The sequence below is a fragment of the Petromyzon marinus genome, chromosome 3 (assembly GCF_048934315.1).
Source record: "Petromyzon marinus isolate PM22_M1 ecotype Great Lakes invasive population chromosome 3, UKy_Petmar_22M1.pri1.0, whole genome shotgun sequence".
NCBI lineage: Eukaryota > Metazoa > Chordata > Hyperoartia > Petromyzontiformes > Petromyzontidae > Petromyzon > Petromyzon marinus.
Window position 1 is genome coordinate 22939536 of NC_133669.1, and position 21496 is coordinate 22961031.

The window sequence follows — 21496 nt, forward strand, 5'->3', positions numbered from 1 at the left end:
CTCTCTCGCTCTATCTAACTCTCTCTCACTCAATCTCTCGCAGGGAGTCGCCGGTTGATTGCAGCGTGACCAAGCGAGCTAAGATGCCTGCGCCGGGCGCGGTGGAGGTGTCACAGCCGGGGTACGGCGGCTACCTGGACGACAAGGGGCTGGCGCCGCCCAACACGACGGCCAGCGAGCGTCGGGTCATTGTACCGGCCGGTACGGACTACGCAAAGCATGCGTCGATTTCTCTACATTGTAACAATGAGAAGAAAAAAAAAACAATCATCACGTTGAATTTGGTCGTGCGCTTTAGTTTGGCTTAAGAATTTATGTAGCCATAAACAACAGCCACCGTGGCGGTGACGTCACCACGGCACCCGTGCCAGACCAGGTGCGCTTTGAGGCCACGTGAAGTGGTCACAGGACAGGCCCAGCAGGTGCGGGTTGACCGACTGAGATGACTGGCAGATGCACCAGCTGTGTCCTCCTCCTGTGCCAACTTGTGATGAACCTCACTCACGCATGTCGAGCGAGTGGGAAGCGCTGCCCTCTAATGTGTGTGGAACATAGGTCACTTGAAGAGGAGGTCTCAGAGGTAGCTCTGTGATATCCGCTTCCATGGGCCGTCCTTCCAACACAAAGCATTGCGCTGGCCTGCGAGAGATATCCGGTATCAGGGCATCCTTTCGTGATGTAACACCGACAAAGCAATTGTGGGAAAAAAATTGCATGCTGTCAATAACTCAATCGGAATGAAACTGGCTACAACAAACAACTGCAATGTAGGCAAATAATGCCTTGCAGCCAGGGGTGGAGCCACAGGGGGGGCTGGGGGGGGCTCAGCCCCCCCTGAAATTTTGGGAAAGTCGGTAATCGGGATAACCGGATATCCGGCTGCTGCAAAATGCTGCTGGCTGCCACCTTGTGCTGCCCTGCAGGCTGCCACCTCGTGTGCTGCCCTGCAGGCTGCCACACCGTGCTGCCCTGCAGGCTGCCACCTTGGGCTGTTGCCCTGCAGGCTGCCACCTTGTGTGCTGCCCTGCAGGCTGCCACCTTGTGCTGCCACCTTGTGCTGCTGCCCTGCAGGCTGCCACCTTGTGCTGCCCTGCAGGCTGCTTGAGCGGCAGCCTTTCGAACTTATCGAACTTATTAGCCACAGCAGCGGCTCCGACCTATTAATAAACTCCGCATTCAAATCCAATCCAATTTGTTTTATCCATTTGTGGCGCCCATTGGAAAACATAAACACACTGGATATGTCAGAATATTGAAGTCAGCCCCCCCAAAGTCAAAATCCTGGCTCCGCCCCTGCTTGCAGCCTCTGTTTACTGCGCAGCGATTCAACACCGACAAGTTTGGTGATGGTCGCCCCATTAAGTCTCTCGCTCTCTCCCTTCTCGTACGACATTCAAAATCCCAACGTGGAGCATGGCATTGTAACGACCGCGTGTCGAGTTTGCTTATCCGTTGTTTGCCGGCATCACGAGTCGCTCGACGCGTCGCGGTTGGCTTCGTACGGTGCGACGGAAGTTCACGATACATACGCACCAATAACAACGGTCACCGCATCGCGCGGCGCTTCAAGGTGCGCCTCTGCGGCCGTCTGGAATGCTATTACTTCCGATATTATGGAAGCCACTGGAACTATGCACCTTTAAAACTAAATTTAAAACTTTTTTTCTTTAGAGGTCTCTACGCAAAAGGAGACAGTGGTGACGCTAGAGCAGTGCACACAGGTCACACACAGGTCACACACAGGTCACACACAGGTCAAACGAACATGAGCCACACGAGTGCCCGGTCACCACTCAGCCTCGTCAAAAGCTACGTCCCGTTACCCATTTTGTATTTAGTTTGTTGTCCTTCCCCCCGCACCTTCGATTGGCACAGTTTACTACTTTTCAGTGCGAAAGAAATTCAACATACATACGTGTACAATGACAAAGATCCCCTATATAACTTTAACAGTGCTGTTAGCGAGCACCTATGAAGGCTGGCAGGGCAGACGAGGGGGTGGGTGGCCAACGCCACGCCCGGCAGCCTTCGTCTCCCCAGTGGCGATGTGACCACACCTCATCAGGTACTTATTTGAGGTAAAGTCGACGTAGGGGAGGCCCAGGACCAGTTCAAATAATCGTCACCGGTGTTGGCCATGTGCGGGAATCGGAACTCGGGTTGCTGGGTTCATAGCGCGGTGCGCTTTCCGCTGCACCACTGCGTCTCATACGTGCATGCACACCCCAGCACATTCATGTGTTCCACGGTCACCTTCCCCCCCACCCCGCCCTCCGCCCGCTCGCAGACCCGACCCTGTGGACGCCCGAGCACGTGCGCCAGTGGCTCGAGTGGGCTGTGAAGGAGTACGGCCTCCTCGAGGTCGAGCCGGCTCTTTTCCAGGCCGTGGACGGCAAGGAGCTCTGCAAGATGAGCAAGGAGGACCTCATGCGTCTCACGACGGCCTACAACGCCGAAGTGCTGCTGTCGCACTTGAACTACCTCAGGGAAAGTGAGTGGCCTCCTCGCGGCCGGGTAGGCCGGGGCGGGGCGGGCGGGCGGGCGGGCGGGCGCGTCGGATCGTTCGTCGCAGAGGGCGGGTGCCGGACGGGTCGATGATTACGTCGCTGGTCAGGTCGCTGGTCAGGTCGCTGGTCAGGTCGCTGGTCAGGTCGCTGGTCAGGCCGATGGTTTGGTCGCTGGTTAGGTCGCTGGTCAGGTTGATGGTCAATTCGCTAGTCACATTGATGGTCAGGTTGATAGTCAGGTCAATGGTCAGGTTGATGGTTGGTCGCTAGTTAGGCCGATGGTCAATTCGCTGGTCAGGTCGCAGGTCAGGTCGCAGGTCAGGTTGATTGTTAGGTCGCAGGTCAGGTCACCAGTCAGGCCGCTGGTCAGGCAGCCGGTCAGGTCACTAGTCAGGCCGCTGGTCAGGCCACTAGTCAAGTTGCTGGACAGACTGCTGGCCGACTCGATGGACGTGTCGTGGAGTCCCACAGCCGCCCGCTGGAAAATTGCCACGTCGGTGAATTGGCTCCTGACGATTTAATCAGGACACGCGAGACAACAGTGGAATTCTCCAGGACGAAGAGCATCCTTGGGGTGGAAAGGGCCCCGTGATGGATTTAGACGGGGGGGGGGGGGTCATAGAGAGAGTCTATTCAGTGACGCAAACTTCTGTTCACACGTTGGGTCGCGAGCGCCTCTTCAATTCCGTCGCTTGTGTTGCGTTGCTTGTGGTCTTTAAGAATGGTGTTGTGGCAAAGGACCTGGATGACTTAAATTTGCTGTTGTTATTCCTTTAGAATGTGGCAGTAGATAGCCGTCGGGTGATTAATTAAATTAGTTGCACAATCGGTGTGGCCCACACCTGTTACCAAGGTGCTCCTCGATTTAAAGCGACTGCAAAACATTAAAATCGCATTCACGGGGGGAGACGCAAATGTCTCGGAGCTCGGTGGGGGGGGGGGGGGGGGAGAGGACACGGCGGTGGCGCTAGAGCCGCGCGCACGCAGGTCACACGCCACAGGGTCACACGAACGAGAGCCGCACGAGTGCCCGACCACCGTTTAGTCCGGTCAAAAAACGCTACGTCCCAGTCAGCCGCGCGGTGATACGTTAACCCACGCGATACGTTACCCCACACAATGCGTTACCCCACGCGTACACGTCACCGCACGCGATACGTTCGTTTAAAATGGCGAAGGGACCTTCGTTAACCCCCCCCTGCCTTGTTTGGGACCTCTTTCTCCGGACGCTTTTAACTCTCCCTCTGTATTCTCTTCCTGCTTATCGGACGTTTAAAAACAAGAGGTAAGAATACACTGCATGCCCCCCCCCCCATCCGCCGCCACATCAACCGGTGCCCTCTGGCCATCCCGCATCCCCGCGTCCCCGCATGCTCAATAACTGTTGACGAGAGACGTCCTCACTCGCAGCTTCTGGCCGCTAAAATTCGAACGCCGCCACTGCATTGGCCTCCTCCTGGTGTCTTGGCGCTCCCTCACTCCTTGCCGCGAACACCCCCATTCATCTCCTCCGCTCGGTGCACGGTCGCCCGAGGAAAAGACCCGGTGGGTTGGTGAGTGGGTGGGTGGGTTGGTGAGTGGGTGGGTGGGTGTGCGCTGGAGAGAGCAGGGTGAGGAGAGGTTCTTGGGGTGGCGGTGGTGGGGTTGAGGCGGAGGGGAGGGGGAAGGACGAGAGGGCTGGATTCTTTTCCATCAAGAGTATAATGATGAATTCCGAAGAGGGAATGAGGTGACCTGGCACGCCTCACTCGAAATCCTCCTCGCCTGCCCCTGCTGCTTGGCTGCAAGTAAACTGGGAGCTGCCCCCCACTCTGTTACAGCGCCACTCCCACACTTGACTTGTGACGACGTGGATAGCGCCCTGCAGTCGTCTCCGAGGACAACGCAAGCTCGAGGTAGCGGCCACTCGCCCCCCTCCCCCCGAAGTTGCAAAACGAGAGAGACGAGGGGAGAGCGAGCCTAGGCCTGACCCCCACTCCCCAAAGACACAACCCCCCACCCCACTTTCCTTTCCGTCACCCCCCACACCCCCCACCATGTGCTTGCCTGCCTGCCACCCTTCACCACCCCTCACCACCCGCACGCGCCCCCCCGTTCAATGCCCCTGCATGGCGCCACCTCTCCCTCCTGCGGCTCTGCCTCCCCGCCTGCGTCCGCCCGGCTCTTGACATTTCCCTCGTGAGCCCTGGCGGAGCTGACGAACGGAACGGGAGAACGTTCCCGGGCGCGATTCACGTGTGGATTATTTTTTTGTTTGTTTGTCCGGGTTGGGTCTGCGCCGTCGGCCGCATAACCGCCGGTCTCTCTTTCTCGGAATTTTCGCCACGCACTGCTGCGGGCACCTTCGGTAGGTTAAATGCGGCCCAACCTGCAACAAAAAAAAAAAACGACACTCGGATTACAAAGCGGACGCGAGCCGTACGCGCTAAATGGCCCAGCGTAACTGTCTTCCCGTGCACGCGCGCGCCAGCGGTCCTCCTTTGCCACCGCTGGGACTGTTGCCACCAATGGTGGTGAAGGTGCCCTCTGTTTAATTTCCCGTGACGGTGTCGCCTGGCTAAAAAAAAAACGATTCTGATTGGCGGAAGAAATGCATTTGTTCATCGCGGAAGAGTTCTTCCCCCGCGGTGCAACGAATGTTCATTGGTGTAGGGTCGTAACGATGAAAAAAATGTCATCGATTCTTGCACTCGCAGTACGTGCATCGTCAACTCGTGCATGTGAGAATCGAGTACGTTTCAAGATTCCAAACCTAAATGTATACCGTCACACGTACCGTGTGCGTGCAGCCCTCTGTCTGTCCCACTGCAAGGGCAAAGGTAAAGGAGGAGAATCCATTCGTGAATTCCGATCGCCGCTCCGATTCGCGACGTTTCATCGAATTACGGATGGGTTTGAATGGTTGGAGCCGCGTTTGATTTGCATGCAGCCTGCACGTTCAAGCGCTTGCAGTAAGCATGGACCCGTCAAACGATAGTGAGCATGCCTGTTTCCCATCGATTGCAGAACAAATTCCAACCTCTGCGATTTGTAATTGCAATTTCCGACACGACCGCACGTTCACTAACTCTGTTAACAAAATCCTATTGAATGATCCTACGGGCATATTTTTTATTTAACTTTAACTGCCACTGCCTGTGTAGGTAACGCACACTGAACTAATCCCTATCCACCGATTGTGCGAACTGATCCTACTCACTGAATGTATGATTATTATTATTATTGACGTTTAGTGCGTTGTGTGTTGTCATTTATGCAGTGCAACGGTTTCATGTGCAGGGAAACCGGCTTCTTTGAAACACAAAAAAACTAATTAGGGTATCATCTCAGCAACAATGCGTGACCTGGATAATGTTTTTCTTTCACCTGAGGCCTCTATCTTGTGCGGACATCCTCACGAGATGTGCACAGCCCGCATCTGTCAATAACGCCGAAACCGTGCGGCAGTGTGGCAAAGTATCCCGGATCGGCATGGCCCCTATGGTTGCAAGGATTGAACTAGGGAAGTCCTGCCATCTGTTCAATTCGCCGCCCCTCTTCATAAGCATGGTGCCTGGGGTCTCTCCGGTCCCGTGGCGCGGCGGGGCGCAGTTGCACCACTCCATAACCACACTACTGCTGCTGCGCCGCGATTACCGTCGCGTGCGACTCGTGTATACACACGAACATCATCGCCATCACGATGGACAATCAAATATTGGAATCGGGAGGTTGGGGGGGGGGGGGGGTGAGTGGGGAGGGGGGGAGGAGGAGGAGATCCTGGGTTCTGGGAGAGGTCCTAGGGGCAGGTGACAGGAGGCGGGGTTGTGGCAAGGCTGGGCGGCATGTCCTCGTACCACTCCTGCCCGTGCTGCGGCCGCACCCTCCGCTCGCGTGACCAGAACCACCCACAGCACCTGCGCTGCTCGACTTTGCTTGCTGGAGATGCGCTCACCCAACCCGTGTCCTCCGCTGCCTTGGCTCTCGTACACGCACGCAACTCGGACACCTAGCACACACACCTGGCACGCACACACGCACCTAGCGCACCTAGCACTCCGCTGCCGTGCACACACAACACTTGGGGAAGAACGCGTTTACAAAGCAGCGCTGACGGGCAACGGTCCAGAGAGCGTTCCCCCGGGCGGCAAAGCAACACGCGAGGCGTGGGTTGAAATTTAGGGATTTTTTTTGTTTTATTTGCTCTGCATTTGTTCCCGGCGACTGAGCCCCACGCACCCCGCGGGGGACCATTCAGGGCGCGCTGACGCGGCACGAGAGGACGTGGGAGAGGAACGCAAGCGGCGAGCGGGCGAGCGTGTGTGCGCGTGCCTATCACGAGCGGCCGTTGCGTGTCTCCCACAGGCAGCTCCGCGTTCGCCTACCCCAACGCGTCGGCTTACTCGGAGCAAGCGGCGAGACTCGCCACGAAGCCAGGTGAGATGCGGGGGGGGGGGGGGGGGGGGGCGGGCGATGGGAGGGGGGGGGGGCACGAGATGCAGCACGTGTCGTACACTCCTCCTCCCCCCAGATGGGCCCTTGTTATTGGTGAGTGGCCTCACTTTACACCGTGGGCCCTTAACGTGACATCACTGCGTTGTATACAACCTTGCCAGGCACTGCTGTGGAGCAGTAACAGTGTGTTTAGTTTGGTGTCCTGCACGTCCAATTAGCGCAAGGCTGGGCTACGTACGGTGCGCTTAGAAGTTCAACATGCATACTAATGTAAAACACCACTGACGAGAGACTTCGGCATTCGCTCATGCGCCCCGTGCATGCACGGGGTGGTTCCGTCCACTGTCGGGACGGTTCTGTCCACTCTTGTTCGTGCACGTGTGGGCGAGGTGTAACAATAGCGCGGTGCGGAGCGGTGGCACAATGGGTTAGCGCACTGCAGCTGCTGGACATCTGTGAAAAAGAGCTTTGTAGCTCATCGGATTCCTCCAGTATGAATACATATTCTTATTCTGTGTAAACACGGTGGCCCGACTAGTTAGAGTAGGGTGGCAAGGTTGTGGTGCAATGGTTACACTCTTTTTTGGTGGCATCCTTTGTGCAGTTTGTATGTTTTCCCCCTGTTCTGTATGCGATTCCTCTGGATTCTCCAGTTTCATCCCAAAGCTGAAAACACGCGGTGTAACTGGTCTTGACCAAAACATCCCACTGCAAAAAAAAAATACCTGTGATCATTCGATTGGGATTACACACGCAGCAGCAGCAGCAGTAATATCTCCCCCAGCCTCTGCAAAAATCTGGCAGGGCCCTCCTGAAAAGAGTCTTGAGACTCAGTCTTTCCTGGGTTACCAAACTTAATCTTCCCCCCCTATAGCCTTGACGAACATACACTGACCAGCGTGGTTAAGTATGGTTAAACAACCCCCCTCGACTGACACAGCATGGGGATGCCTTCATCCGGAAGTGAGATTGACATTATTATACAGCGCAGAATGCTGCGGAACAGGACACCACAGTAGCGAGATGTTAACTACCTCGCCTGGTATACAGGAGGTTCTGGATTAAATCCCCAACCTGACGCCTGTATATTTGGATTTTGCGTGTCTCCGTTTTTTTCGCTCCACGTTTAGAATCAACGTGCGTTCAGAGTACTTGTCTGTTTTCAATTTCGAACCGATAAGCCACTTCAGTGGGCTATCATTTGTGATAGCCAGGTCGCTTCTGAAAAAAAGAGCTACAGAGCTCAGGAGGCCTTACCTGGTAAAAACATTTTTATATATATAGTTTATAGGACGCAGCCATTGGCAGCGCACGCGGGCATCTGCGCTGGGTAACGCGACTCACCTGTGGAGCTCAGGTGTAATCCCCGCTCGCGAAAAACAAATCCCACACGCGCGTGTGTCTGCGTGTGCGTGCGTGTATGTCTGTCGCTCCGTGCGGCACCCCCACGGTTTGCCAGGCCGGCTGTCCAGGGAGGCTCAGAGGCATTGAAGGGAATCACTGACTGCGGCGAATTTCGATGGGGTCGGTGGCTTTAGGGCTTGCGGAAAGAAAAATAAACTGATAAATAAAAATGGTGAGCGTGGGACAGCCGCCGTAACCTGATTTGGAAGTGGGTCCTGGTGAGGGAGCTTAGGTACGAAGGAACAGGAACCACTGGGGGGGAGGTTCTTTCCGACTTTCCGATCCAAGTGTGCAACAAATGTAAACTATATATTTTTTCAGAAACCTGGCTATCACAAACAATAGCTCAATGACGTGGCTTATTATCGGTTGAAAATTATTCATAATAAAGGTTTTTGGGTTAGATCGCGTTAGGTATAAATGTGTCGTAACCCTCCACCACCCGACACAGCCGGTAAGGTTTGTCACGTAAACAATGTGCCAATTAGTTACTACTTAAGCCCACCGGTGTATTGGAGAGTAAATCCACAACATTTACAATTTGAGCAGGACGTTTCGCTGGTAATTACATCCAGCATCATTGGGCTGGATGTCATGTGGATGGGCTACCAACGTGAATACAAGGGTTGTTTTATGCCGTGGGGCTACGAGGCGGGCGTGAGGAGGCAGTACAGAAAAATTAAACTTTGTACTCTACTTTTATTCCCATTGACTGGGGTGTTGAAAAGTGTGGCTCAGTAACTACCCCACAACCCGCATAACGCGGGGAGGCCCTCGTCCAGTGGTCAATTGACAGAATGGCTGTTGATGTACATGTACACGCGTACAGCCATGTGTAGGAAGTGCCGGAATCTCTGAGTAGCAAAAGTAGCATATGCTACGGGACCGCGCACTTTCATGGGCTCCTCGATAAATGCTTTCAAGCTATCAATTTCGGTTCTGCACTTGCTCTATTACTGTAGTACTATACTGCCTTCAACCTTTATGAACGACTGGGTCTTTAAGGTTAGCGATTTGTCGTATTATCTGGCTGTATAGCAAATGAAAAAATACAATGACTTTACTATGCAATCATGAGACCTCCTTTGCCAGTACCAAAATATAAGAATAGGTTTTTCCCCTCTTTTCTGGCAACAAAACTAAAACCGATTTAAAGCTTTCGTGACTGCAATGATTAATCTTCTTTGGTTCTTTCGGTAAAGTCACGTAGAATGAGAATAAAATAATAAATTGATAAAATAAAATAAAATAATTTTTTATTCTCATTCTACGTGACTTTACCGAAAGAACCAAAGAAGATGTCTGCATTAATCACAATGCTTGTGGTCAGAATGCAAACAAAAAACATGCTCTGATAATATATGCATTGTCCTTGAAACTGATTGGTTCGTACCAGGGTCAGCTTTCTTTTGAGCCTCATCTCAAACGGTGCTAGATCAGAGGACGCCAAAAGGCAATGATCTGGTGTGGACCAATCAGTTTCAAGGGCAATGCATATATTATCATAGTATTTTTTTTGTTTGCATTTTGACTGCAGGTATTGTGGTTAATGCAGACATGATTCCTTGTAAAAAGGTTTCAGTTTTGTTGCCAGAAAAAAGGAGGAAAACCTATTCTTATATCTTTACTGTGCAAGTAAAAAAATGTGTGTTTTAATATTTTTTTTTTTTATTTAGGGCCCCTTTATTATATATGCTACAGGCCCTGCACTAGCTTATTCCGTCACTGTGTGCAGGTAGATCATTGGAAAAGTGAACCCTGTACATCTGCATTGCTCAAGGCCCAGCCCTTGTAAATGCCAGGGTGGTATGATGTTATAGCTGTAAGACATTATTCAATGGAAACAGGTCCACGTGTTGGTGTTGCATTATTGTGGATTCGTGGAGGGCCTTACTTCAGTAAAGCCGGTAAGGCGGCAGATATCGGCGGCATCTGTCCGAGGGGTGACACGGGTGACATGTGGCTGTGGGTGAACGTCGCATCTCCATTGCCACAACCTTGTCTGGAAACAGCCGATGGCTTTGTTCTGGCTCAAACAATGTTGAAGCAGGAGTTACGGCAGTCCAGAAAAGCATAACAACAACAAACACTTCTATAAGGGCGGCAAAATACCCTTTTAGGATCCTATAAACATCCAATAGTGTTTGTTTTGACCGCAACATGAACGCCCGATTGGCTCTGCGTGAACAAACCGAAAATCTATACGCAGCTGCACACTCTCTCTGACACGCCGGTCCGAATGACCCAGTCGGTCGTGGTCACATTCGTGAGGATTACCCTCAATTACAAAAATTACCAGATTATTGCCCCTTCCTGAAATGCTCGCCAGGCCTGGAAGACCCCACGTGCTGGGCTTGGCTGTTGGTTCTCTTGGTTCTCTTTGGCGTAAACCGCAGTCCCTCCTGCCTCCCGCCCCTCGTTCCGCCCCCTCCCCCCCCTCCGTGCTTGTAAGCGGTTTCGTGGCAAAAGCATACAGTGAGGGAAAAAAGTATTTGATCCCCTGCTGATTTTGTACGTTTGCCCACTGACAAAGAAATGATCAGTCTATAATTTTAATGGTAGGTTTATTTGAACAGTGAGAGACAGAATAACAACAAAAAATCCAGAAAAACGCATGTAAAAAATGTTATAAATTGATTTGTATTTTAATGAGGGAAATAAGTATTTGACCCCTCTGCAAAACATGACTTAGTACTTGGTGGCAAAACCCTTGTTGGCAATCACAGAGGTCAGACGTTTCTTGTAGTTGGCCACCAGGTTTGCAGACATCTCAGGAGGGATTTTGTTCCACTCCTCTTTGCAGATCTTCTCCAAGTCATTAAAGTTTCGAGGCTGACGTTTGGAAACTCGAACCTTCAGCTCCCTCCACAGATTTTCTATGGGATTAAGGTCTGGAGACTGGCTAGGCCACTCCAGGACCTTAATGTGCTTCTTCTTGAGCCACTCCTTTGTTGCCTTGGCCATGTGTTTTGGGTCATTGTCATGCTGGCATACCCATCCATGACCAATTTTCAATGCCCTGGCTGAGGGAAGGAGGTTCTCACCCAAGATTTGACGGTACATGGCCCCGTCCATCGTCCCTTTGATGCGGTGAAGTTGTCCTGTCCCCTTAGCAGAAAAACACCCCCAAAGCATAATGTTTCCACCTCCATGTTTGACGGTGGGGATGGTGTTCTTGGGGTCATAGGCAGCATTCCTCCTCCTCCAAACACGGCGAGTTGAGTTGATGCCAAAGAGCTCCATTTTGGTCTCATCTGACCACAACACTTTCACCCAGTTGTCCTCTGAATCATTGTCAAACTTCAGACGGGCATGTATATGTGCTTTCTTGAGCAGGGGGACCTTGCGGGCGCTGCAGGATTTCAGTCCTTCACGGCGTAGTGTGTTACCAATTGTTTTCTTGGTGACTATGGTCCCAGCTGCCTTGAGATCATTGACAAGATCCTCCCGTGTAGTTCTGGGCTGATTCCTCACCGTTCTCATGATCATTGCAACTCCACGAGGTGAGATCTTGCATGGAGCCCCAGGCCGAATGAGATTTACAATTCTTTTGTGTTTCTTCCATTTGCGAATAATCGCACCAACTGTTGTCACCTTCTCACCAAGCTGCTTGGCAATGGTCTTATAGCCCATTCCAGCCTTGTGTAGGTCTACAATCTTGTCCCTGACATCCTTGGGAGCTCTTTGGTCTTGGCCATGGTGGAAAGTTTGGAATCTGATTGAATGATTGCTTCTGTGTACAGGTGTATTTTATACAGGTAACAAGCTGAGATTAGGAGCACTCCCTTTAAGAGTGTGCTCCTAATTTCAGCTCGTTACCTGTATAAAAGAAACCTGGGAGCCAGAAATCTCTCTGATTGAGAGGGGGTCAAATACTTTTTTCCCTCATTAAAATGCAAATCAATTTATAACATTTTTGACAAGCGTTTTTCCGGATTTTGTTGTTGTTATTCCATCTCTCACTGTTCAAATAAACCTACCATTAAAATTATAGACTGATCATTTCTTTGTCAGTGGGCAAACGTACAAAATCAGCAGGGGATCAAATACTGTTTTCCCTCACTGTAAAGACATCGTTAAGATGGATATTATCGGGCTCGGCCCACCTGTCCCCTCTGGCACCGCGGACGGACGCCATGGCTGTGCCCCGCGCTCGTGTACCCCGATCACTGCCAAGTTTTGACGGCTTTTGCGACACCGCGCATCGAATTGCCTCCGTAAGGATTGGCCGTTTTGATGCCTGGCGAACTACATGCCAATGACATAACGACGACATAAAAATTAGGTTGATGATAGACCGAACAAAACTGTGCGAATGAGACGGGGAAACAAAACACCCCCCCCCGTAAAAATACAACCTCCCCCCGTCCCACCTTTCACCGCCCCACGCCGACCAGCGAGGTGAAGTATCGTCAAACAACCTCCCACGACCGACGCGGGATGCGGGAGGCCTCCATCCAGCAGTGGATTCACAAAGGGGCGTTGTGTAAAGCCCTACGAGCCGGGTCGCCGTGATCAGTGTCCCTACGACGTGCACCGCGTGACGTAGGAGGGTCGTCCGATCAGTCGTACTTAAAGCGCTCCGACTTTAAATACCTGGTTGAGAAGGAGGAGGATTTTTTTTTTTTTGCCCGGTGTCGCATCCGTCGATGAAACCCGCCGAACGCAAAGTCGTTCGTCTAAACCGCGGCGGGTTCGTTAAGATCCATGAACGAATGCGCGCGCGTGCATATCATCGGCGACTATAAACACGCTTCGCAGCCGACAACGTTGTGACGCTGAAGATTGAAGAATCTCTGCTTAGCCTGCTTGTCGGACATGCACACACACACACGTGTGGCGGTGTAGCTATCGAGTGTGCAGGCGGTGCAATTGCACCGAGGCCCACGGGCAGGAGGGGCCAGGCTGCTGGACTACGAAGAGCGCGTGGGACAATTGGAGAAGGGCCTCCCGCCCCCCTCCCATATCACCAGGGCACATGCCAGTCACAATACACCGATGGACGTTCACACCTTGGGCACAGACACTGAAGGCTGACGTCTACGATGGCAGTGCAGCACGTGTGAATGAGTCTTAATTCACCGATGGGTGTCCATACGACGAAATCACCTTGAATGTGACCCATCTCATCACATCTCGGAAGCTAAGTAGGCTTGTGAGCCGGTTAGTCGGTGGGTGAGAGGCTGCCTGGGAGTGCCAGGTGCTGTATATATGTGCGTAGGCTCGGCAGGTTTCGCGAGGTGGATATCCAGGCGCCAGTTCTGCAACGGATTCTTGAATCTGTCTGTGCGGAGTTTTTTGAGTGTTAACATCCTCCTCCTCCTCCACCTCTTCCTCGCGCGCGTGGGGGGTGCTTCTCTGGGTGTCCTCCGCGTGCAAAAAGCCGAACTTCTCGTGAATGGAGTCGGCCAAAACATCTCCCGAAAAATTCTTTCTCCTGGATGAATAAAGGGCATTCTTCTCCTGACTATTATTATCGTTGCTGCAATACCAAAGGCAGCTGGGTTGACACGTGAGTTAGCCACACTCGGCAGTGGACTCCTCGACTCGCTGCGGTGGCTGAAAATACGACTGTCGTGGACAAATAAACCGAAAGCTTAACAAAAACTTAACATTTGAGCATAATTGCACGCACCAAAAAAACAACACGAGTTTGTTTTTCTTGGCCCCACCGCGCCGCTAGACGAACCAGGCTGGGTCGTGGAGTGGGAGGGGGGGAGGGATGGAGGCATCGGGGGGGGGGGCGACTGGGAGGTAGGAGGGGGGGGGATATCGGGGAGGAGGGATAGGGGGCGAATTCTCCACTTTGGCACCCGACTTCCATCGCCCACCAATCCACCTACCTCCACCCACCCACACCACCCCTCCACTCTCCCCCTCTCTTCACCACTCACCCCCACCACCCCCTCCCGCCTCCACCACCGTTCCAAAGAGGTGGAATTTTTTTCAAAGCCGCTAAATGTGTTGATTGTTAACCGTTCTCCATTCACTCGCGTGACTCCGTTGACTCGGACCACTATTAATTTCCATTCGTTTAGTTTTTTTTTTTAAATATATGATGTGCAGAATATATAATATATTGGCGTTATATGAAGAATTATCTATACAATGTATAAGATGTAATAGATATGTTATTTATATATATAATGCGGCTCAATCACATCCTGGATAACTTCGAGGTCACGGTGACATGAATAGTGTGGCATCCGCTATCAGCGTGGCACCGAGTCTCTGGGCTCGCATTAAGATGCGGCAGAAATAACTTGAGCTTATTAAAATCAAAAGCATTTGGAGAAACTGAGTAAGTACGCTGCTGGTTTCTTGTGGGGTTTTATTCTCTCCCCCCCCCCCCAAAAAAAAAAACGGGGTTTTGTCTCTCTTTGAACGGCCGATTCTGACCGTGGTGAGATGTTACACGATTGTTATTTTTATCCTAACCGTGGCCTCATCATAACCCGTCTTCTGTTGGATCGACTCAGTCACGTGGAGCTTGTTTCCGAATAAAAATGCATTCAATGAACCCCCCCCCCCCCCACAATTAATGTATCCTAAAATCAATATATAAATGGTATAGTGTTAACTTTTTAACACACGTAGGCCTTTCACCACCGGTATTATACGATTCGCAATGGATTTTCAGGTCGGATCGCATGGGTAAGATGCGTACCCCCCCCCCCATCCATCTGACACGCGGCCGATTTATTGATCAGCTGCGTCGGGTGGAGGAGGGTGTATAACACACATTTTTACTCGTGCGATGTGACCCACAAAGTCACGATGAATCGGTGCATCCATGTTTATGTTGTGCATGCATAGTATCCTGCAGGTTGTTTGGAAGGACGTACAGCAGTGTGTTCATTCACTCTGTCAATTTTTACCCAGAGAATACTCTTTATTGCAGTAAACCACATTTGGTTGGAATATTACGCAAAAAAGAGATTAAAAATATTAATAAAAAGAGATAAAAATATTAATAAAAAGTAAATTAAATCACGACGTTTCAATTGCAACACAAGCAATCATCATCAAGTGTGATAATCACAGCTAGAATTTATTTTACTAAATCTAGAATGATATTACGCATGGATTTGAAATCCGGTAACTGGCTACGTATGGTACGAAAGAAGTGCAATGTAAGCTTAAAAATCTTGATGAATCTAGAACGTGATGCATCGCCACACTTCGAGATGTTACTCAACCAATTCATTAAATGGTTTCGCCTGTGCTCAAACGAGCTGTCGTCTCTCTTGACCCGGTAGTGGAAATTCCACATTACTATGGCAGGTGGGCTAGGTTATGCCCAGGACAACCCCTGCTGCTGTTGTTTGACCAAAAAAGCAGTACTAATTTGTATTTATACATAGAGTGAATAACCCTAAAACATTTTTTATCCTAAAGAAAAATGGCCTTCAGTGTTTTGGCCAATGCCTGTCCTCCAGACTTTAGTTAACCAGCAGCATTGTTTGAAACGCGCGAACCCTGAACTGGTTTCAGCCTTCTGGTGCTCACCAACAAAGCCACCGTGTAGCGAAATCTCTGATAGATTGTACAGAGCGAAAGCGAGTGCCTTGGGGGTTGCCGGAGTCGAGAATAAATCCTCGACTATCGCGAAGAGAACGCGGCACTCCTATGCCGCGCAGTGGCTGTAAGCGGAACTGCAGTTCCCACAGCGATGCATCCACAACCACCACCCGCGAATTAACGAATGGTCCCGATTAAAAGTCACGGTTCGATTAATTAGAAGCGGTGAATGTGCCGCTGTGTCAACTCGTGACTGCGGGGGGTTATGTGAAGCCATTACGTGCGAATCGTAAAATATGATTTGATCCTCGTAAGCTTAGAAATGTGTATTAATCTAGAATGTGACGCATCGCCACACTTCGAGATGTTACTCAACCGATTCATTAAATGGTTTCGCCTGTGCTCAAACGAGCTGTCGTCTCTCTTGACCCGGTAGTGGAAATTCCACATTACTATGGCAGGTGGGCTAGGTTATGCCCAGCACAACCCCTGCTGCTGTTGTTTGACCAAAAAAGCAGTACTAATTTTTATTGATCTGAGAGGGATGGCGGGACAAGTCGACCTCTAACAAGAATGTTAACTCTTAGCCCTATGATTGAGAATCACGCGTTCCTCAATAGTGCCGCTAGTTTTTTTTTGTCTTATACGGGCCTTCGGGTCTGCGACGATAAACCTCGCGTCAAACCAGAGGCGTGCATTTGAACATATTCATTGTACCTGCAAGAGGTGTTGGAGGCATTTGTCAATGCGTTATTTTTACTTGCACTGCACACGGTACGTTAACAATGCGGTTGTTGCGTCTAATTGGCCAGGATGCAATGTTGTGCCCGGGCCACAGGCGAGGCACGTAAGTGACCCAGCGGTTGGCGCGCTGACCACGGGCCACACTCTCCACGTGTTTTCAATGACTCGCGGACATTTTTGCCCACGTGTGGTTAACCTCGCTGTGGTGCCGAAGGAGGAAATGGGAGGGGAGGGCGTGAGCTTGGAGAGTAACACGTGGAGCGCGAAACAAACTCGAAAATCGCCTGCTGCTGCTCGTCGTGCAAAGCTTGCAGGCAATCGGACCTTTTCGAGATTCGTATAGCAGCGACCTTATTCCAAGGCGCTTTACAGCAAGGAGACTTCAGTTTTAGACCGAGGCTTTTTCGGATGACGCAGCATTTGACGTCGCAGGGAGTGAGAGTCGAATGCAGGCGCGTGCGTACAAATCGACTTTACGTTGTATGGCTGTGCGAGACGGGGCGCTGTACTGTGTCGATGAACTCTTATTGAGATCGAAACCCGTACACAGCTGTGAGTTACCCTCCTTGCCAGAAGCACGAGGTCACGATTCCGATTGTGGACATTCAATTGAGCATTTTACGAGGCCACTTTCATGCACTGCGCACCATTGGCTTTGGAATCCCACAATTCTTTGTTGGCCTTACGTGTTTGCACATGTGTTGAGGAAGTTTGTACTTTGCTGCCTACAAGCATTGCCTGCGAGTTACAATAATTCCAAACATCTTTTCATCCATCAGCAGCCATGATCGATCCACAGCTAGATGGAGGCTTCCCAAAGCCGTCGCCATCACTCGCAGTTCCCTGTGGGAGATGCATCGCTCCATGCATCTTCCGCTACCCCACCGTGTCCATATCCAACACAGGCATTACTTTGAGTATATATAGTGTCGAATGTCTCATGTATCCCTACATGAACCACTTCAGAAGAGTGGCGAGATCAGCGTTGTCTTAATAAGTGGGTGTTTGAGGCAGAGGTAATGTCCCTGCTAGTATGGGGTCAGTGAGTTGGACTTCGTCAAAGAAACTCGCAAATAAACTTCTGGCTTTTGAGTACAAGTACGAGTGGTGGATGCTAGTAAGTTCAACACGTAGGCTTTAACGACAAATATGATGCTAGGTACTTGATGGAAGGATGAACTCAGCAAATTCAAATCTCTAGATCCTACAGATTTGCCATGTACGGTACACGGGTGTGTTATGTAGATCCTACATCTGCCACGGAAGGTCCACAGAATGTTCATGCGCAGTTTGCCGAATTTCCTTGTGCAGCTTACGAGAATTGTCATCTACAGATCGTGGAATTGGCGCGTGCAACTCGCGTATTGTTTTTTTGTGTTTAGCCTTTTGGCGTCATCTGGTCGAGCACCAATTGGGTCGAGGCTCAAAAGAAAGCCGTCCCTTGGTGTGGACCAATCAGTTTCAAGGACAATGCATCATATATTATCATAGTGTGTGTTTTTTGTTTGCATTTTGACTGCAGGTATTGTGGTTAATGCAGACATGAATCCTTGTAAAAAGGTTTCAGTTTTGTTGCCGAAAAAGGGAAACACCCTATTATTATGCTTGTTTGTTGTCTTTTTGTGTTTGTTTGATGTCCTTCCCCCGCACCTCTGATTAGCGCGGTTGGCTACGTACGCTGCGAAAGACGTTCAACATACTACGTGCTCATATACTTTATTTGTATTTATTTTTTCTAGCGACTAGCTTACCTTTTCTCAACTTTGCACTCCTAACTGTCTGACTCGAGCGCCCCTACTGGCCATCTGCGAAAAATAGCTTCACAGCTCTTCGGATCCCTCCTCCCGAATGAATCAATGAATAGGAACAACGGAACATTCTGAACTCACGCGAGAGCGTGGGCTCGAGATCGCGCCTTTTCCCATTCGACGAGCGCGAAGGCGCGGCAGCTGCACCGCTTGCCGCGTACGGGACGGGCGATGATGGCAATGACTGCGGCGGCTTGTAGAGCCGCAGATGTTAAAAACAAAACGCGCCGCGTCTTAAGAGTGCGCGTTTCCCATTGTGGGCAGTGCAGCCGTGGTGCTTCAGGGCTCTCTCTCTCTCGCTCTCTCTCGCTCTCCCTCCCTCGCCCAATAATGGGGGTCGAGGTGAGTGCCCGTCAACAAAGCCTCCATTGCCATGAAGAAAGGCAGGTGGTGGTGGCTCGCTAATGTGTTGAAGCGAGATCCTCAGCATTTATGTTCGGCTTTTTTTCCCTCTCCTCTTCACCACTCGGCATGAAAGGAGCTGGCAAAACTAATGGGTAGCATCAGCAGCGGCTACCAAGGCCAGAGTGTGACGTAGAAATCTGCCGATGCGCATAAATCGTTTCGTGGTTTGCGCTTGCTTTTTACTTAAGTACATGATAAATGATATTTGGCGGGTTCTATTTAGGGCCACTGATATAGATCACCATGGGACCGGACCGCCGAGAATGCGCCCGGCTCTCGCAGATCGGGGATGCTCAGCAGGACCCGAGTTAGTACTCGGATATGTGACCAACCAGGGCTTGCCAGGTGTTGTAGGTTTGGGGCTACGAGGTGTGGCGAGGAGCAGTGTCGAGTGTCTCACCCCTTCGTACGGAGGGTGGTTGGTTTCCTCTTGATTTCCTCCCACGTGAAGTCAAACTCTCATGCATCCAATTGGTCTTAAACGTCAGTGCACTGGAGCAGGGTCCTCTTGGTGACGCCTCGAGACTCGGGGAGGTTTCTGTCCGGGTAAGCCACTGGCGGCATCCTGCTACTATTATTGTTCGGTGCTCATTTCGCGTCGATGGAAACATCGCAAGTCAAACCCCCAGCGTCTCCCTACTTAGGACAACGAGGACTAGAGATGACATTTGTCTTCATCGTCACTGCTGGCGCCCTGTCATGCAAAGCGCTCGTAAGCCAATGCAACGCGTGGCCTGGATAAATGCGCGAAAAAAAAAAATCACGGTTTTTTTGCCGTTGTATTCCCCTGAAGAAGCGAGTGTGGACATCCTCATAAGTGTACACAGCGTAACCACGCAGCAGTAGCAGTAGCGTAGTAGCGAGCGGTTGGCATGGGACCCTGGTGCAAGGCGCACCCTTCATATTTCCCCCCTCTCCATAGCCCCCGGTACCTGGGCCCCCTGTGGCCCGTGGAATCCGGCGTGCAGTCGCACCGCCTGAACACTCGAATGTCGACGCCACTGGCTGGCTGACAGCGAAGCGACGGCGGTGGGTTCCTGTTGCGAATTTCCGTGCGGTTTACCGGGTGCGTGTGAGGGAGGGGGGCAGTGAGGATAGGGGTCGTGTGTAACAGTGGGTTGGGGCGGTGAGACAAGCGGGGACCCCCACCACCACCACCACCACCACTATCCGCGCCCCCCCCCCCCCCTCTACACACACCCCACGCACCAATTCCCCCACCACCGCCGTCTCTTCTCACGGCCGAGCCACGCCACCTGTGCCCACGGTGTTCCAGCGGTGCCGCATCCATTCACGTGCAAGACAGCAGCGTCGCTCGATCGCGCGCGCCAGAGCGCGTTTCCGCTTCGCCGTGTCAACACGTTCCGTGTTCGATGCGTGTCCTGCGCAGCGTGCACGCGCGTGTGCGCGCGAGGGTGATGAAAAGGGGGAGGCGACGGGGATGGTCGGCGCGCTCTGATGAACTCGCCGGCTGGACACGTGCTTAGCGGAAAAGGCCATCGTCCAGCAGTGTCGTCGAGTGCGGCTGGGTTGGGGCGGCGGATGCAGGGGCAGGACTGCAGGCGTAGCGGGTCGGCTAATGGAGATGCGCTCACGAGTAGGTGGATTCTCGTTTGCGATGGGATGCAAAGAACAAAAACAAGCTTGGTCAATTCACGTGTGCACACACGCGCGCACGCACGCACGCACGCACGCACACACGTGTAAACACACACAAATGTAACACAACATATAAGGAAGAGTCAAATATACACAGGTACACACCACTGCAACCACACGTAAACACACGTGCACACATAAGCGCGCGCACACACGCACACACACCACACATGCGTGTGCGGCCGTGTCAGCTGTGCGGTTTGTGTGTGTGTGTGCTGCCTCTAGACCCATCTTCATATGACAGCATCAGGCGCACAGCGACTTGGACAGGTGCTCCGACCACCCCAACCACTAAAGGTGAGACAACGTCACAAGGCGCCACCAGCATCACCAGCAGCCGTGATTTATCCACTGCTGGATAAATCTGCGTCCGTATTTGTGGCCTCGCCCATCCCTTAGTTATGCCGCCACAGTCCCCCGCTCCCCCACACTCCCTTCGGTCCCTGTAACCCTGCCTGGTCCGATGGAACAGACCCCAAAACAGTTTTATTTTGTGCCTGTATATATTGTAATATGAACGGTGGCGCCGTGGTTAGCGCACTGCGCTGCGAACCCGGCGACCCGAGTTCGATTAGTCCTCACGACCAACGCCAGCGACAATTATCTGAACCGGTCCTAAACTTCCGCTAGGTCGACTCAGCCTTAAATATTACTGCCCAGAGCAGAGTGTAAAAATTGCCACTGGGGAGACAAAGGTGGCCGGGCGTGGTATTGGCCACCCACTCCCACGTGTACCCGTGCCGGCCTTCATTGGTGCTCGCTCACAGCACTTTCCCCAAAAGTCTATCCAGGCTACAGGGGGGGAGCTTTGCCTGTTTTTTTATATTGTAACGATTGTTGCTCGCCTTTGTGTTTCTTCTCTTTGTGCAAAGGGAGCACTCCCAGCGTGCAGAGTCTAAACAAATCCACCGAGGGGCGCACACAACCTGGTACGGTGTTTCGCGTCTCACAATCCACCCGCCTTGCATTCGTGAACGGGGTGGGGTGTGTTATCTTTTGCATTGGTTCCGAGCG

The 21496-nt window shown here is 51.7% G+C and overlaps 1 protein-coding gene across 8 annotated transcripts in view; it reads left to right on the forward strand.

The window, feature by feature from the left end:
- LOC116957411 (Friend leukemia integration 1 transcription factor-like) overlaps positions 1-21496 on the forward strand; it is a 53768-nt gene that overhangs the window by 25406 nt on the left and 6866 nt on the right. For all 8 annotated transcript variants that reach the window (XM_076052975.1, XM_076052990.1, XM_076052982.1 and 5 more), the window contains exons 3-7: positions 44-201; positions 2288-2491; positions 6852-6923; positions 20708-20779; positions 21355-21411. In XM_076052975.1, the coding sequence (XP_075909090.1) occupies positions 44-201; positions 2288-2491; positions 6852-6923; positions 20708-20779; positions 21355-21411 (563 nt within the window). The remainder of the gene's footprint in view (positions 1-43; positions 202-2287; positions 2492-6851; positions 6924-20707; positions 20780-21354; positions 21412-21496) is intronic.